General features: G+C 36.6%; 4 protein-coding genes across 7 annotated transcripts; 1 reads left to right on the forward strand and 3 right to left on the reverse strand.

Annotated features, from left to right (window-relative positions):
* The first annotated feature begins 92 nt into the window (after window positions 1-92).
* LOC109187293 (DNA-directed RNA polymerase III subunit RPC10-like) lies at window positions 93-2248 on the forward strand. 4 transcript variants are annotated; one of them, XM_019337467.1, is made up of 4 exons: window positions 93-467; window positions 914-1055; window positions 1140-1230; window positions 1881-2232. In XM_019337467.1, the coding sequence occupies exons 2-4, from the start codon at window positions 942-944 to the stop codon at window positions 2006-2008; spliced, it is 333 nt and encodes a 110-aa protein (XP_019193012.1). In that variant the 5' UTR covers window positions 93-467; window positions 914-941; the 3' UTR covers window positions 2009-2232. The 4 variants fall into 4 exon arrangements, with proteins under 4 accessions (XP_019193012.1, XP_019193013.1, XP_019193014.1 ...); XM_019337468.1 differs by having other exon boundaries at window positions 922-1055; XM_019337469.1 differs by having other exon boundaries at window positions 939-1055.
* A 401-nt stretch (window positions 2249-2649) lies between these two features.
* Window positions 2650-5373, reverse strand: LOC109187429 (probable aminopyrimidine aminohydrolase, mitochondrial). The gene is made up of 6 exons (XM_019337615.1): window positions 5126-5373; window positions 4521-4620; window positions 4139-4411; window positions 3641-4058; window positions 3291-3551; window positions 2650-3209 (listed from the first exon to the last, which is right to left on the reverse strand). Exons 1-6 carry the CDS (start codon window positions 5371-5373, stop codon window positions 2773-2775), a joined length of 1737 nt encoding a protein of 578 aa, XP_019193160.1. The 3' UTR covers window positions 2650-2772.
* Window positions 5374-7062: 1689 nt separating this feature from the next.
* LOC109187430 (probable aminopyrimidine aminohydrolase, mitochondrial) lies at window positions 7063-9822 on the reverse strand. Its single transcript, XM_019337617.1, has 6 exons — window positions 9401-9822; window positions 9072-9180; window positions 8691-8969; window positions 8202-8616; window positions 7851-8114; window positions 7063-7757 (listed from the first exon to the last, which is right to left on the reverse strand). The coding sequence occupies exons 1-6, from the start codon at window positions 9820-9822 to the stop codon at window positions 7315-7317; spliced, it is 1932 nt and encodes a 643-aa protein (XP_019193162.1). The 3' UTR covers window positions 7063-7314.
* A 2813-nt stretch (window positions 9823-12635) lies between these two features.
* On the reverse strand, window positions 12636-15242 carry LOC109187431 (probable aminopyrimidine aminohydrolase, mitochondrial). Its single transcript, XM_019337618.1, has 6 exons — window positions 14893-15242; window positions 14714-14819; window positions 14352-14633; window positions 13878-14268; window positions 13525-13794; window positions 12636-13444 (listed from the first exon to the last, which is right to left on the reverse strand). The coding sequence occupies exons 1-6, from the start codon at window positions 15240-15242 to the stop codon at window positions 13005-13007; spliced, it is 1839 nt and encodes a 612-aa protein (XP_019193163.1). The 3' UTR covers window positions 12636-13004.
* Between the last annotated feature and the right edge of the window lie 2189 nt (window positions 15243-17431).

Here is a 17431-nt window from a genome sequence, read left to right on the forward strand (position 1 = left end):
TGGGCCTGGACCGTTAAACAAGACAAAGAAAGACACGTGGTTTACGCACACACCCAAAAATAAAAAATAAAAAAAAAATAGCAAGATTAACATTAGGCTCCCTAGCGCTAGTCTTCACTCTTCCAAACTTCACGCCGCCTCGTCCGACCTCCATTCTCCAGTCTTCTCCGCGCAGACCGCGTCTCCACTCCCCACCCCAGCAGCACTCTTCCGCTCTTCGTCCACTACCAGACGGCGGTCTCCGCTCTCGCCAGTCGCCTCCAGCTCTCTTCTCCCTCTCCTACTCTTGCCGGTCCGCGAACGCTCAGGCGCTCAGCGTGATTGCTTGAACCCTCGCGAGTGAAGTCACGCCATCTCTCTCGCTCTCACAGAGTCGCGGGCTAACTCTCTCACTCTCAGTGCGGCGAGCTTGAGAATCAGGCAGGGTGGTGAATCTGCGATAACCTCCGGGATCTCCGCCGTCTCCGGTATGTCATAGCCTTCTACTACTGTGTTGAAAGGAGAAATATGGAGATTTAAATGTTTAATTAAATGTTTTTACTACAATTTTCTAACTTGTCTATCGATACTTTTTAGTATAATGGTTTGTTTTCTAGTACTTGTGGAAAGACTTGGGTTTTATTTATTTATTTTATTTTATTGTTTTACCCATGTTTGCTCTCTGGTTTATCAATTACAAAGATGTTCAAGATTTTGTTGTTATCTTTTATTTGCCTGAGATGATTATGCTATCTGTCTGCTAGGCCTGGGTTTTGCTCTTTTGGTTGATTGGGTGAATAACTTTTGTTTTTCATTGATTTTGCTTTTTGTTCTCGTTATTTACTTCTGTAATGTTTATTCCAGTAATTACTTGCCTTAAAATTATTTTGATTCAATTTGATTATGTAAACATAGTAATTTTGATATTCTAAAGTTTAATAGTTACTTCGGATTGCAAGAAAATGGAATTTTGCCCTACGTGCGGGATGTTGTTGCAATATGAGTTACCACATATGGACCGATCTGCCAGATTCTACTGCCCTGGTTGCCCATACGTCTGTCAAATTGAGCCTAGGGTATGAATGTGTGATACCTTCCAAAAAACCTCTTAAACCAATGTTACTTTGGGTTTAACATAGTTTTTTTTTTTTTTTTTCCAGATTAAGATCAAGAGAAGGCAACATCTAGTTAGGAAGAAGTTAGATCCAGTGATTTCAATAGATTCATTGGATAACGCCCAAACAACTAGAGGTAAGGGAAATGATCTTTATCTCATCTATTCCTTCTTTTAGTTGACTTGAGATTTTTAATCAATTGATGTTTACATCTTGGCTTCAAATTTAAATCTCTTCCAAGTGTTACTTTTTTCAGAATTCTCCGGTCTTATGATGGTTCATAATGTTATCCTGATTGAGTGCTTGTGCTGGTGTTTACTTGTTGGTATCCCATTTGTCAACTCGTAATTCTGTGTGACCTATGAGAATGGATAATGAATTATGATACCATGGACAGCTGCATAGCTTTGCCTTTAGTAGGATGGTGGTCCATCTAGCATAAATCACTCCTTGTTTAACCCAAGTATAGTTTGTTGGAGATTCTTGCGTTTTGCACCTTTGGACTTATTATCCCATTTATATTTTTGTCACTCTTATATGCAGTTGTAAATGGATTATATTGTAGTGTTCTTCAGTGGAGTTTGAGTCCTCCCTTTAGCCTATTTTCCTATTCAGAAAGTAACTCATTATATTTAGTAATATCTTGTATGAAATTAAAGGGCATAAAACTAACATCATACTTTTTATGGAAGAAAGTTTCTAGTTGGCAGTTTTGTGAAAATACAATGGCAGAATGTTGTAGTTTATTAACTTGAATCTGCCATTCTTACTTTATTGTGCATGCAGAAAGGTGCGAAATGTGTGGGTTCGATGAAGCAGCTTTCGTGGAAATGCAGACTAGGTCTGCAGATGAGCCTGCAACCCGGTTTTACAAATGCAAGGGGTGCCGACATACTTGGAATGATAGCAGCTAGGCAAATTCACTTGAACAACTGGGAAATTTTGAAGAAAAGCTAGGTGATAAGATATATTTGGGGAAGTTGATTGAGTTAGACAACTCTGTTCTTCTGGCTACTTAAGTTTTATTTATTTATTTATTGGTGTAAACATTTTTCTGCCCTCATTTTGGGTATTGGGTATGAATTGAGGAAATTTTGTTCTTTCCCTTTTAAATTTAAGAGCAAAGAAATGGTTATTGAAAACTTTGTAAGAAATTGTCTTCTTTATGCTTAGCTCTCTCTTTTTGAAATAGTATGAGAAATCTGGTTGACTCATTTAAGTTTATGGTTGAGTTAAAGAATTAGAACTGTCTAGTTGCCCACTGGATGACAAAAATATTGAGAAATTTTGTAATCATTCATACAGATTGTTTTTATATTAAGTGGATCTGGTGAATTAAGAGAGCAAGAAGAGTTAATTGAAGTGACAAGTGAGGAAGCATTAAAGGAATCACAGGGAATGAGGTGTTACTATACTTGTACATCCTCAGATTCCCAGATGCTTCTCCGAGACCTACTCACTACTCACTCAAATAATTTTTACTACCAAGTAATAAAATCCATGCAGAGATGAGACATTCATTCATAAAAGCTAAGCTAGCTTCAATATTCTTCCATCAAAAAGTATTGTTTCTATCTCCAGCCAAATGAATCACATTTACATTTCTGCCTATAAAGAAAGGAATTCATTGTATCTATCTCACTAATTTCTATTTTGTATTAACATTTCTCTCAATATCCTAAGAGCCAAAGACAAAAGCGTGTATCTCAGCCCAGCTTGAGGCTGTGTAAAGAATGCCGGACAGCCCTTTCCAAGTAGAAGAAGAGTCTGCTCCCTCGACCTCGACACATTCCCTCTGCTTCTTAACCACACCAGTAAAGAGTGGAACAAATTTGACACCAAAATGACTCGCCACGCTTATCAGACTTTCGATTGGAGCTAGCACGATCCCTACATCTGCTTTAAGCAAACACAGCAAGTCCCCTACTGCATCTCCGATGTAAACACTCACTGCTTTCTTCTTATCATTCCCTTCCCCGCTGCTCTCTAGGAGGATTTTGTCAAAAGCTTCAACCTTGTCAATGGGGGACTGCACCTTCATCATAATTCCACCAGTGGACAAAGATTCTTCAAATTCCAACTCATTCGCATGCACCTTTAAGTCATCTATACCCCCTAGTGACAACACAGACATTAAGAACATTAGGAAGAGATAACGATTTGATCTTCTAATCAAACTCCTCAGTAACCACATACCTGTTAAAAACACAGATCTAATGAGGTAATAACCACACCAACAATAGGAGATCACATGAACATCTGCATTCTTCTTTTTTATAGTTTGGAAAAAATTCATACAACCGTCTTGGAGTTCCAAAAGCTCCCCAGCTTCTCTTATGTCTTCCAGTTTAAGACCTTTAAGCACACCAGATTCAATCACCCTTAAATTTGCTTCTTTCTCAAAATCTGAAACTTGCTCAAGTGCTTTTCGCAGACCTTCATAGTTCAACTTCTCCGCTGCAAAACCAAAACAAAAATCTAAGCTTGCATGTATGGGGCAATATAATGGGGGTCATCAATTATCACAACCCATGAGATAAAATTACCTTTTTCAGTGGCTAACAACAACTTCTCTATACACTGCTCAAGCCCATCTCTGTACTTATTGGCGATAACTTTCCAATTGTCTCTTAGAGCAGACAATGTCATACGTGCAAATTGATTTTCTATTGGGATTTGATCAGATTCTGGAGCTGTTTCTATTGTAAGATCTGCCAAGGTGGAACCTGAATCAACACAAGTGCATGTCAAATCAAAATTGGAAAATATCATCAGTCGGCGTTCTTCTAGGTTATGCTCTCCTGAGAGGGGTACAATAGCTTTCTCAATAACTGGCTGAGCTAAGAAAAACTCTATCTCTTGTTTAATTCCTTGAGAATAAAGTCTTTCAATGATGCCAAGCTCCTCCACAGTCAAAGCCACACTTAACTTGTCCAGCAACTTCTCTGTTTGCAAACAAAAATCCTGGAAAACAACACCTTCAGTCATGATTTGTATCTTCTTAAAAGTTCAAATTAAAGAAAACAGAACAAAAATAACCAAACCTGGAAACTGTCTGAGGAGTAACTCTCAATCCACTTCTTGTAGCGATGATTAGTTTCATGTTCGCAAAAAAGTTCCCGCACCTCCTTACCAATGTACGCATTAAGCCTTATGCAAGATGTGATAGCGCCTAGGATATAAGCGGCCAACTTGGTTTTCTCAGAAGGTTTGATCCCATCAATCTTTCCCGACGTTATAGCCAAGAAGAAATTTGTGCACTTAGTAGTTGCTGGATTCGGAGTAGCATCGTCTCTGATCAAATCAGAGCGCCATTCCTGTAGTCCAATTCCATACATTTATAGAACAAATCTAGAATGAAGAAGAAGAAGCCGGAGGCAAATGACATGTGAAAGCAAGTAAATAAACACTTGGTAGTATTTTTACCCTGGCAACACACTGGATCTTCTTTCTGGTAATCTTCCTCAACTCTTTAATCCCATCCTTTGCTTCATTATCGAGTACGTATGCTTCTGCAAACTCAAACCTGCATTACATCCATTATTGATTCCTAAGTTACTACACTTTCTACAAACTAAACAAATAAAAAAGAACAAAGAAACTCTGCCAGCAGACTAATGACATTTTAAGAACATTATAAAAATAAAATACAAATTAAAGAAGGGTGTGTCTGGATAATCTCTCTATCAGAATTGAGCTTAGAAGAATCCTAAAAGTGCATCCGCATAAACTTCAGAATAAATTGTAGAGAAGCTAAGTAATTTTCAAGAAATGATACGATGGAATTAATAAATTTAAAGAATATAAATGCAAATATGTTTATATACATTGTCTTGCTTGAATTGATCAATAAAATAGAAAAGAAGGAATACATTCAAACGAAAAAAGAAATTCCCGCCATAAATAAGATAGAAAAGAACGAACACATTAAAACGAAAAAGAAATTCCCGCCATAAATAAGATTAGATTAGAGGAGGTTCTATATATTCTTCAAGAACAAAAAAAAAAAAAAAAGAAAAAAAACAACTGACGCTGTAGCAAATAGCTCGAGGAAATAAACGTCCTGTGCGATGCAATGTCTGAACGTCTCGACCTTGAGTTTTCCCGACGCCAAAGAGACGATTAAGGGAGTGTAGAGCGCGAATATCGCCTCGTCCCTGAACTTGACCCAGCAAGTCTGCGCTATGCCGTCGGCATTCCCAACCGCCGGCGGCGGATTTGAACTCGAACTAGCCGGCGGCGGCGGCTTTGAACTCGAACTAGACGACGTCGACGCCATTCTCGGGTGGTTGCGCGCGCAGTCACGTACTACTACCACTAGCAGTGGCGGAGGATCGGCGGCAGTAACTGCAAAATGGAAATCGGAAAAGCTAGCAGTACAATTCTCGCTCGGGGATTGAATTCGACTCATCGGAAAATCCAACTGATTCACTTATTTAAAGGAGTAATCCAGCGCGCTTAATGCCTGATCGGCTTAACGGTTACATGGCAAAACTATGGCGTTGTTCGTTAGGCCGTTAGGGGTTATTTTTTATTTTATACAGTAATTATTTTTTTTAGTTTAAGAGCATATTTAATAATGGTAGTTTTTGAGAAATTTTGATATGTGTAACTATAGGATGAACGGAAAAAAAAAGTTGAAAACTTAAAAAAAAAAAAATTCTCTCTAGTTTTTTTTATAATCCTTTTAAACAGATATTACATCTTTTTAGTCGAGTAAATCATGATAAACTGTAAGTGTTTGCATTAGAATGCTGATAAGTTATCCAACTCTCCCTAATTGAATGTGTAGAATGAGTTCGATTGTTATATCAGAGCTGTCTTTCGGATTTTTTTTTTTTTTTTTTTTTTTGTGCGCGTCCTGGATGGATACAGTTAATAGTCTCCCAAAAACCCTTTACTGGATAGTTGTTCACAACTTTGACTATAACAGGTTTAAGTTAAGATAGTCCCGTACGGGCTTAGTTCAATAGTTCAATAGACAGTATTTAGAAGAAGAGATCAATGTTTGAAGTTTGAACTTCGGTGGCGGCATTGTGGGTCGGGGTATAAGGGTCCTTGGGGTTGAGATTAAAACTTTTGGAAGAAGGTTTAAGTTACTGATCCTCAATACTACTTACAGGGCGTTTGGTTGGAGAGAATTTAAATTCCGTTCTCACGTAATTCCCACCTAATTCCAAAGGCCATTAAATTCATTAGTTTGGTTGGAAGGAATTGCAATTCCCTCATTTTCATGGAATTAAAATCACATGTCCCCCCTTAGGATTTTAATTGCATGGATTTTAGGAAGAAAAAAAGATAATGATGAGACAAAATTACCCTCCAATTTTTTAACCTAAAATTGATACCTGAAAACAACAATGGACATTTTAGACTTTATACTACTTATTCCCTTTCAATTCTCATGTATATCAAACATTGGAATTGAAATTCTCAGTAATTTTATTCCTGTAAACCAAACACTGGAATTTAAATTCCCATTTTATTCCCAGTAATTGATCTCCCATAGAATTGCAATTCCTTCCTTCCAACCAAACGCCCCGTTATTGTTACTTTTCATTTCTCAAATATCAATTAGTGATTTTTTTAAAAAAATATTTTGTAAATTAAGAGACGAACTTCAATGATTAATTGGTTTAATTTAAAAAGTGAAAGTAGGTCCTTTTGGACTAATCTTATGTTCGCAGAAACTTAAAATATGAGTTTTGAAAGATTTTTTTTTTTTTTTTTTAAAAATTCATGTTTATGTAATCAGGAAAATAATGTCAAAAGAAAATATTCATTTTCAAAGTGTTATTGTAAATAATAAATAAAACTCTTAGAATAAAAATGGCTAACTTTTGTCAGTGTGGATTCCTGTTTCACCAAACAGTACAATATAATATTTTTCTATAAATTCATAAAAATATTCTCATAAAATTTTAGTTGATGAACATGTTCTAGACATTGAAGATAGAACATCTACGCAGAGAATTGAAAGATGAAACATTCATAAATGCAAGCTTCAATATTGTTCAAAGAGAAATGATCGATCAAAAAGTATTGTTTGTGGCTAAGATCTCCAGCCAAATGAATCACATTTACATTTCTGAGCACAGTAGCCTCCTGCCTATAAGGAAAGGAAGAGTTGCAGTGTGTGTAGCCACAATAAAATTGGCCACCAAACTCATTGTATCTATCTCACTAATTTCAATTTTGTATTAACATTTCTCTCAATGTCCTAAGAGCCAATGACAAAAGCGTGTATCTCTGCCCAGCTTGAGGCTATGTAAATAATGCCGGACAAGCATTTCCAAGTAGAAGAAGATCCCTCGACCTCGACCTCGACACGTTCCCTCTGCTTCTTAACCACACCACTAAAGAGTGGAACAAATCTGACGCCAAAACGCTTCCCCACTCTTCTCAGACTTTCGCTTGAACTTGAAGCTAGCACGATCCCTACATCTGCTTTAAGCAAACACAGCAAGTCCCCTACATCCCCTCCGATGTAAACACTCAGCAGTTTCTTCTTATCATTCCCTTTCTCGCTGCTCTCTAGGATGATTTTGTCAAAAGCTTCAACCTTGTCAATGGGGGACTGCACCTTCATCATAATTCCACCAGTGGACACAGATTCTACAAATTCTAAGTCATTCGCATGCACCTTTACGTCATCTACTTCCCCTAGTGACAAGACAGACATTAAGAACACATTAGGAATTGAAGAGATCGATAACGAACGAGTACAGTTGATCTATATATCTTCTACTCACATACCTTTTGTAAAGACAGCTCTAATGAAGTAACCAGACCAACAATAGGAGAGCACATAAACATCTACTGCATTCTTCTTTTTTATAGTTTGGAAAAAGTTCATACAACCGTCTTGGAGTTTCACAACTTCCCCAGCATGTTTTATGTGTTTCAGTTGAAGACCTTTAAGCAGGCCAGATTCAATCACCTTTAAATTTTCTTTTTTCTCAAAATCTGAAACTTTCTCAAGTGCTTTTCGCAGACCTTCATAGTTAAACTTCTTCACCGCTGCAAAAGCAAAAGCAAGAGCTTAATTAGAATCTAAGGCATCAATTATCACAAGCTAGCCAGCCATATATGAGATAAAATAATTACCTTTTTCAGTGGATAACAACTTCTTTATACACCGCTCATACCCATCTCTGTACTTCTCGGAGATAACATCCCAACTCTTTTTTAGATCAGACGATGTCATATGTGCAATTTGATTTTCTGTTGAGATTTGTTCAGAAACTCGAGCTGTTAGTACTGAAAGTTCTGCAAATGAAGCAGATGAACTAACTTTAGTGCATGTCAAATCAAAATCGGAAAATATCATCAGTCGGCGATCTTCTAGGTTATGCTCTCCTGAGAGGGGTACAATAGCTTTCTGAATAAGTGGCTGAGCTAAGAAATAGTCTATCTCATGTTTAATTCCTTGAGAATAAACTCTTTCAACGATGCCAAGCTCCTCCACAGTCAAAGCCTCACTTAACTTGTCCAGCACCTTCTCTGTTTGCAAACGAAAATCCTAGAAAACAACACCTACTATACAGTCATGATTTGATTGTATCTTCTTATTAAAGAAAAGAAAAATAACCAAACCTGGAAACTGTTTGAGGAGTAATTCTGAATCCACTTATTGTAGCGAGGTTCGGAAAAAATTCCCCGCGCCTCCTTACCAATGTACGCATTAAGCCTTATGCAAGATGTCATAGCGCCTAGGATATAAGCGGCCAACTTGGTTTTCTCATAAGGAGTGAATCCTCTAGAAAGAGGTTTGATCCCATCAATCTTTCCCAACGCTGTATCCGACAAGAAATCTATGCACTTAGAAGTTGCTGGATTCGGAGTAGTATCTTTGACCACATCAGAGCCCCATTCCTGTCCAATTCCATACATTAATTTATACAACCAATCTAGTATGAACAAGAAGAAGAATCTAGTACGTAAATAAACACTTGAATTGGTAGTATTTTTAATTACCTGGACAAAATAATCATGCAAGTTGAGCTTCTTTTTTGTAATCTTCCTCAACTTATTCACCACACGCCTATCATCATCATCGACTGCGTATGTTTCTGCTAACTCAAACCTGCAATACATCCATTATTGATTCCTAAGTTACTATGTTTATATACATTGTCTTGCATTGCTTGATCAATGAAATAGGAAAGAGAGAACACATTAAATTAAGAAAAAAAGAATAAAGAAATTCCCGCCATAAATAAGATAGAAAAGAACGAACACATTAATTAAAACGAAAAAGAAAAAGATATTCCCGCCATAAATAAGATTAGATCAAAAGAACTCACGCTTGATCAAATGGCTTGAGGAAATGAACGTCCTGTGCGATGCACTGTCTCAACGTCTCGACCTCGAGAGTCCCCGACGCCACACAGACGATGAAGGGAGTGTAGAGCGCGAATGTCGCCTCCTGACTGAACTTCACCCAGCAAGTCTTCGCTATGCCGTCGACTATGATCTCCTCCTTCGGGAGCTTCGGCGGCGGCTTTGAACTCGAACTAGCCCGCGGCGGCGGCGTTGAACTCGGACTAGCCGGCGGCGGCGTTGAACTCGGACTAGCCGGCGGCGGCGGCTGCGGCCTTGAACTCGAACTAGCCGGCGGCGGCGGCTGCGGCCTTGAACTCGAACTAGCCTGCGGCGGCGGATTTGATCTCGAACTAGCCGGCCGCCGCGACTTTGAACTCGAACTTGAACCCGAACTCGACGCCATTCTCGGGTGGTTGCGCGCGCAGTCACGTACTACTACCACTAGCAGTGGCGGAGGATTGAATTCGTAACTGCAAAATGGAAATCGGAAAAGCAGTACAATTCTAGCTCGGTGATTGAATTCGACTCATCAACTAAATCCAACTCATTCAGTTATTTAAGCGAGTAATCCAGCGCGCTAAATGCCTAGTCGGCTTAACGGTTACATGGCAAAACTATATGGCGTTGTTCGTTAGGCCGTTAGGGGTTATTTTTTATTTTATAATTATTTTTTTTAGTTTAAGAGCATATTTAATAATGGTAGTTTTTGAGAAATATAATTTTGATATGTGTAACTATAAAAGAGAATATAGGATGAACGAGAAAAATAAATAAATAACAAAACAAAGTTAAAAACTTTAAAAAAAAAAAAAAAAAAGGAAATAAATTGACATTAACGTGCTTGATTGGGCGTTATGTAGTACAAAGTGATTTTTTTTAATAAAAATCAATGTTTTGCATAGTAATTTTTCACTCATATATATATACTAGTCTTTTTTATGCGCGATGCGCAAAAACATATATGCCCAATATTTATATTTTAAAAAATAACTAACAAATTTTTACTAATTAAAATCAAAGTGAAATAAAATTATTTATTATATTAATCTAATATATAATAAATATATAATGTTTTACAAATATTTTGTTATAATTAAATAATATAAGAAAAGATATGGTAGATGCATGTGCATGGTAAGTAACGGAAAAGATAACGGAAGTTATAACGGTAAGGGTATTTTTGTCCAAAAAATTGTATAGTACAACTCTAGAAGCACAATGTACAAAATAGTTAGCATTAAAAATATGGACATAAATGAGGGATATAACTTTTATTGAGACTTATTATGTTTTTAGATATGGAAGGGATCAGGTGCAGTCGTGGCTTCCTATGCGGTTGTGCGGTGGATTGCGTGAGGTTTATACTTAATGTGCGTGAGTGTTGTGCTTAATGTGCCTGAAATTTGTACTTAATGTGTGTAATGTTAATATGCGTGAGTTTTGCACACTTGTGGATTTCTGTTGTATTATTCTCATAATTCTTAACCACCATAGCCTGCATCCGCATCATCATCATCAGGGATGGGGCAATGGCTACTGGGGATGGGGCAATGGCTACTGGGGATGGGGAAGAAGCTGACATCCATATTTTCTGTTGCATTTTACACATTCACGCACATTAAGTACAAATCTCAAACACATTAAGCACAACACTCACGCACATTGAATACAAATCCCACGCACATTAATCAACTTGGAAGCATTCAACCGCACGGAACCTTTCAATATATATATATATATATATATATATATATATATATATATATATATATATATATTATTTAAAAATAATTAACTAACAGCTTTAATATATTATGTATTAGTAGGTCATGTTAGCCTATAAAATACTTTTGTTTATCAAATTAAAGCTGTTTACCACTAATTCTTATTTCATTTGTTTTGCTTCTTGCCTAAACTCCACCGCCACCTCCCACTAATCACGGTGCATGCAGCATCTGACTTTTGCTACTTCCTATTTCCAAAGAATGAACAGTGAAGGGCTGTAGCGACGAACGGCGGCGGCAACAAGAGGGAACGACAACTTTTGGACAGAGTGATGGGCGGCATGCAGAGTCCATGGCCGAACAAGATAGCACTAGGAAGCTTTTCTGCATATATATAAATCTGGAAAAATGAGAGTCCAGACGGCAGGGGACGAAGAAGATGATGTGTTTCACGCCGGCGAGGATTGAGCTGCAGTATCATACTGGGCATGAAGAAGACCGATGAACTCGCCGGCGAACCTCTACTACTCCACAACGTTTGATTCTTCAATTGTGAGGAGAAAACAATACGAACCTTTCGGATCTTTTTCTGGAAATTTTCGATTGCCTGGAGAGTCCCAAAAATTACAGACGGCACTCGTGGATGACGATCTCTTCTGGATTCTAACAGCAAACCCGAGTCTCACAGCTACGGCAGCTGTGCTGATCATTGCATGCATAAAACTTCAGCTTCCCCAGAGCTGTCTGGATTTTTTCCTTTGCAGATTTAACTTCTTGCTTTTCCTGGTTGATAGAGTAGATGATAGGTTTAGCCTCGTCTCTTGTCCATATGTGGAAGAAACTGGAGGGTGCTTCTCACCAGAACATTTCACTGCAATGACGAAGGTGTCGATGGCAATGTGGTTGGTCGCCGGAGAAGCTTAATTGCTGACTGCTAATCTTCTAGCGTAGTGGTCTGGGCGTTGGTCACCTAATCTCTCTGTAGTTTTTTTTTTATTTTTATTTTTATTTTTTATTTTTTATGGTAGACGGCTACGGTAATTTCCGTGTACGTAGGAAGTATGTATGAATAATAATGGAGTACACAAGAAGAGAAAGAGAGTGTGTGCGGAAGAAGAGGGGAAGAACCCTTCATGTGGAATGTTTTCACAATATGAGTTACCCCATATAGATCGATCTGCCAATATGAGTTCATGATACTTTTATACGTATATGTCCACCTTATGAACGAATGAGTATCGTTACTCTAGTTGTGCACGTGTCATTTGTTTTAATGATGAAATATTATACTAGACCCTCCAAATTTCAGTCTAACGGATAAAACACAAACTAACTAAGACCAATGACTAAGTAATCCGTTTGCATAGTAAAATTCATTAAAATTTTACAAATTAATTGTAATTTAATTATTTATATTATGAATTCATTTATTTTTTTTTTGAAAGGAAAAAAATGCCATGATTTGTTTTTTCAAGGGAAAAATAATGATCTTAAATAAACTGATAAAACTATAAAAAAAAAAAAAAAAAAAAAAACTGGCAAAGGCTCTAGTGGCAGAGAAGGCTTGTGGTTCCCTCTAAAAAATCCCCATGGCTTCTTCTATTCTTTCTGCTGTTCTTCGTCTTCATCATCGGAATCTTCCCAACTATCTCTCTCCCCATCTTACCATGCCCCTTCTCTTCACTGCTCTGCGCCACTTTTTTACATTAATTCTCTCAAATTCTCAAGCATTTTTGTGATGTGATGGCCGTCGCAACTCAACTCATATCCAATGCTCATAGGTAGCCGTTGGATTCTTTATTTTTCGTCGAAAATATTTATTCTGGTCAACGGAAAGGAATCGAATGAGGTTAGTATTCTTCTAAGAGCCAAAGACAAAAGCGTGTATCTCAGCCCAGCTTGAGGCTGTGTAAAGAATGCCGGACAAGCCGCCTTTCCAAGTGTCTTCTCCGGCCTCCATCTCTTTCACACATTCCCTCTGCTTCTCAACCACACCACTAAAGAGTGGAATAAATCTAACGCCAAAATGCTTCCCCACTCTTCTCAGACTTGGGCTTGAACCTACCACGATCCCTACATCTGCTTTAAGCAAACAAAGCAAGTCCCCTACTGCATCTCCGATGTAAACACTCACTACTTTCTTCTTATCGTCATTCCCTTTCCCGCTGCTCTCTAGGAGGATTTTGTCAAAAGCTTCAACCTTGTCAATGGGGGACTGCACCTTCTTCACAATTCCACCAGTGGACAAAGATTTATCAAATTCTAAGTCATTCGCATGCACCTTTAGGTCATCTAAACCCCCTAGTAGAACACAATTATTGAAGTGTTATAGTGAGAGGAAGAAGAAGAGATAAGTTGAGATCTTCTAATCACATACATACCTGTTAAAAAGGCAGATCTAATGAGGTAACCACACCAACAATAGGAGATCACATGAACATCTGCATTTACATTTTTCTTCTTCTTTTTTATAGTTTTGAAAAAATCCATACAACCGTCTTGGAGTTTCAAAAGCTCCCCAGCTCGTCTTATGTTTTCCAGTTTAAGACCTTTAAGCACACCAGATTTAATCACCCTTAAATTTGCTTCTTTCTCAAAATCTGAAAGTTGCTCAAGTGCTTTTCGCAGACCTTCATAGTTCAACTTCTCCGCTGCAAAACCAAAAGAAAAATCTAAGCTTGCATGTATGGGGCAATGGGGGTCATCAATTATCACAGCCCATGAGATAAATTACCATATTCAGTAGATAACAACTTCTCTATACACTGCTCATACCCATCTGTGTACTTCTTGGAGATAACTTTCCATTTTTTTCTTAGATCAGACAATATCATACGTGCAGTTCGTCTTTGATTTGATTTTGGAGCTGTTACTATTGCAAGTTCTGCCAAGATGGCACATGAATCAACAAAAGTGCATGTCAAATCAAAATCCGAAAATATCATCACTCGATTATGCTCTCCTGAGAGGGGTACAACAGCTTTCTCAATAACTGGCTGAGCTAACAAAAACTCTGTCTCATGTTTAATTCCTTGACAATAAAGTCTTTCAACGATGCCAATCTCCTCCCCAGTCAAAGCCACACTTAAGTTTTCCAGGCACTCCTCTGTTTGCAAACAAAAATCCTAGAAAACAACACCTATTATACAGTCATGATTTGTATCTTCAATTCTTAAAAGTTGATAAAAAGAAACAAAAATAACCAAACCTGGAAAGTGTCTGAGGAGTAATTCTCAATCCACTTCTTGTAGGGATGATGTTCGCATAAAACTCCCCGCACCTCCTTGCCAATATATGCATTAAGCCTTATGCAAGATGTGATAAGGCCTATGATATAAGCGGCCAACTTGGTTTTCTCATAAGGAGTGAATCCTCTAGCAAGAGGTTTGATCCCATCAATCCTTCCCAACACTGTATCCAACAAGAAATTTTTGCACTTAGAAGTTGCTGGATTCGGAGTAGTATCTTTGACCACATCAGAGCCCCATTCCTGTACTCCAATTCCATACATTTATAGTATTTTTTATGTGAAATTAAAGCAAGTAAATAAACACTTGGTAGTATTTTTACCTGGACACAATAATCATGCAAGTTGAGCTTTTTTATGGTAATCTTCCTCAACTTATTAATCCAATGCTTATCATCATCGTCTGCGTATCTTTCTGCTAACTCAAACCTGCAATAATTCCTAAGTTACTACACTTTCTACAAACTAAACAAATCAAAATATAAGAATAAAAAGAACTGACGCTTGAGAAAATGGCTTGAGGAAATGAACGTCCTGTGAGACGCACTGTCTGAACGTCTCGACCTTAAGATTTCCCGACGCCAAAGAGACGATGAAGGGAGTGTAGAGCGCGAATGTCGCCTCCTTGCTGAACTTCACCCAGCAAGTGTTGGCTATGCCGTCGACTAAGTCCACCTCCCACGGGAGCTTGGGAATATTCCCAACCGCCGCCGCAAGCTTTGATCTTGAACTCGACGCCATTCTCGAGCGCAGTCGCGTACTACTACCACTAGCAGTGGCGGAGGATCGGCGGCAGTAACTGCAAAATGGAAATCGGAAAAGCAGTGATTGAATTCGAGTCTCAAGGCGCATCAAGTAAATCGAACTGATTCAGTTATTTAAGCGAGTAATCGAGCGCGCTTTACTGCCTAATCTGCTTAACGGTTACATGGGAAAACTATGATGTTTTTTTTGTTTTTTTTTTTTTTTTTGATAAAGTACAAATAAGCAATTGAACTATTTGAAAAACAACAATTAAGCCATCTAACTCAAATAACCCTCAAATAAGCCATTGAACCCGAAAAAAAAAGAGCAAATAAGCCATTGAACCCTAAAAAAAAAAAAGAGCAATTAACATTTTTTACAGGTTAACTCCAGGTTTTTGCTAATTAGATTGCCAAGTGTTTATTTTATTTACGTTTATTATTTTTTTAATAATATTATCCACTTGAATAGTATTATATTTTAAAATAATTATAATCAAAATAGTTTTGTCTTGTCGAGATTTGATTTATTTATTATTATTATTTTTCACTGGATCTTTTGTTTAAAAAATAATAATAAATAAATAAATTAGATCTAGACAAAACAAAACTACTTTGATTGTAATTACTTTAAAATATTTTACTATGTAGATGGATTATAATAATAAAAAAAACGTAAATAAAATAAACATTTGGCAATTCAATCAACAAAAACCTGGAGTTAACCTGTTAAAAAAGATAATTGCTCTTTTTTTCCGGGTTCAATGGCTTATTTGGGGATTATTTGAGTTCGATGGCTTAATTGCTTTTTCCCAAATAGTACAGTGGCTTATTTGTACTTTATCACTTTTTTTTTTTGTTTAATACTCTTAACATATCTTTAGAGCATATTTAATAATTGTAGTTTTTGAGACGTTTTGACATGTGTAACTATGAAAAAAAATATAGGAGGAGAAGAGAAATAAATAAAAAACAAAAACAAAAAGACAAAGTTGAGAACTAAAAAGGAAAAAGAAAAAAACGGCATTAATGCGATCTACTGGGTGTTGTGAGACACGAAGTGATTTTTTTGATAAAACAAGATTACCATTTATCGATAAATGTACTTGTGTTCACATAAATAACATATATCATATAATATCACATATAATATCAATATGTACACTAGTCGGGGAAAATAATAATTCAAGTGAATATAAAATCTTACCACCGAAGGCAAACTTTCTATCAACCTTAATAGCATCCTAACCACCTTGATAAGAAACCTGTGAATAAAATAAATCCAATAATAATAATAACCGAAGCATATTATTCATTGATCATCATCATCACCAATCTCAACAAACTTAGATTTAAACAAAAGAATTTGGAGAGTAGAAACAATTACCTGAAGTAAAGATTAAGTGAATGAGTTTTGTTAGGATTGAAGAATACGTAGGAATAGATTGAAAATCATGAAGAACCAGTAGTGTGAGAGAAGATGAATGAATGCCAAATTCTATAAATTTGTATTTATAGATGGAAAATAGTAATTCGAAAGGAAAGTATAATAATTTATTTAAAAAATATAGAAAGTAAAGTAAGGTAATAAAATTATTATTATTATATATAGATTAAATTAAGGGAAAATGGTACTTTTTCTCCCTAAGTTATATACTTATAGCATTTTTTCCCCGTCAATTATTTATGTAAGCACATTAGCCCTCTCAATTATTTTAAAAGTGGTGGTTTTTCCCCCTGATATATTAAATTGACATTTCTACCCTTAAAGTAAACACTTTATTTATTTTACTTCTCCAACAAATTATTGTGTATATGTAGCAATGACCACGGTTCGGTTCGAACTAAACCGGACACTATAGCAATCGAATTAAAATTGTTCGGTTATGATTCAGATCTAGAACCCAATATTTGAATTTCAATTTATTAAATTTATGAACCAAAAAAACTGGATCATGAACCGTTTACCGGCGGTTCTGGATCCGGTTCGCGATTTTGAACGGTCTTTATTTTAAAATTTTATTTTATTTTTTATTTTAAAATAGTCTTAATTCAACAATAAATGTATTTTATTTTTTCAGTTCGGAACATGAACCGACCATTCCGGTTTGCGATTTTAATAAACTCTAAATATCGCGTTTTGATTCTAAATTGTAATTGGAATATTTTGATTTGGTTGCTATAGTATCTGTTTGGTTTGAACCAAATTATAGTAATAATTTGTTGGAGAAGAAAAATAAATGAAATATTTATTTTAAGGGTAAATATGTCCATTTAACATTTTAGGGGGAAAAGAGC

Source organism: Ipomoea nil, unplaced genomic scaffold, assembly GCF_001879475.1.
Source record: "Ipomoea nil cultivar Tokyo-kokei standard unplaced genomic scaffold, Asagao_1.1 scaffold1421, whole genome shotgun sequence".
NCBI classification, from domain to species: Eukaryota; Viridiplantae; Streptophyta; class Magnoliopsida; order Solanales; family Convolvulaceae; genus Ipomoea; species Ipomoea nil.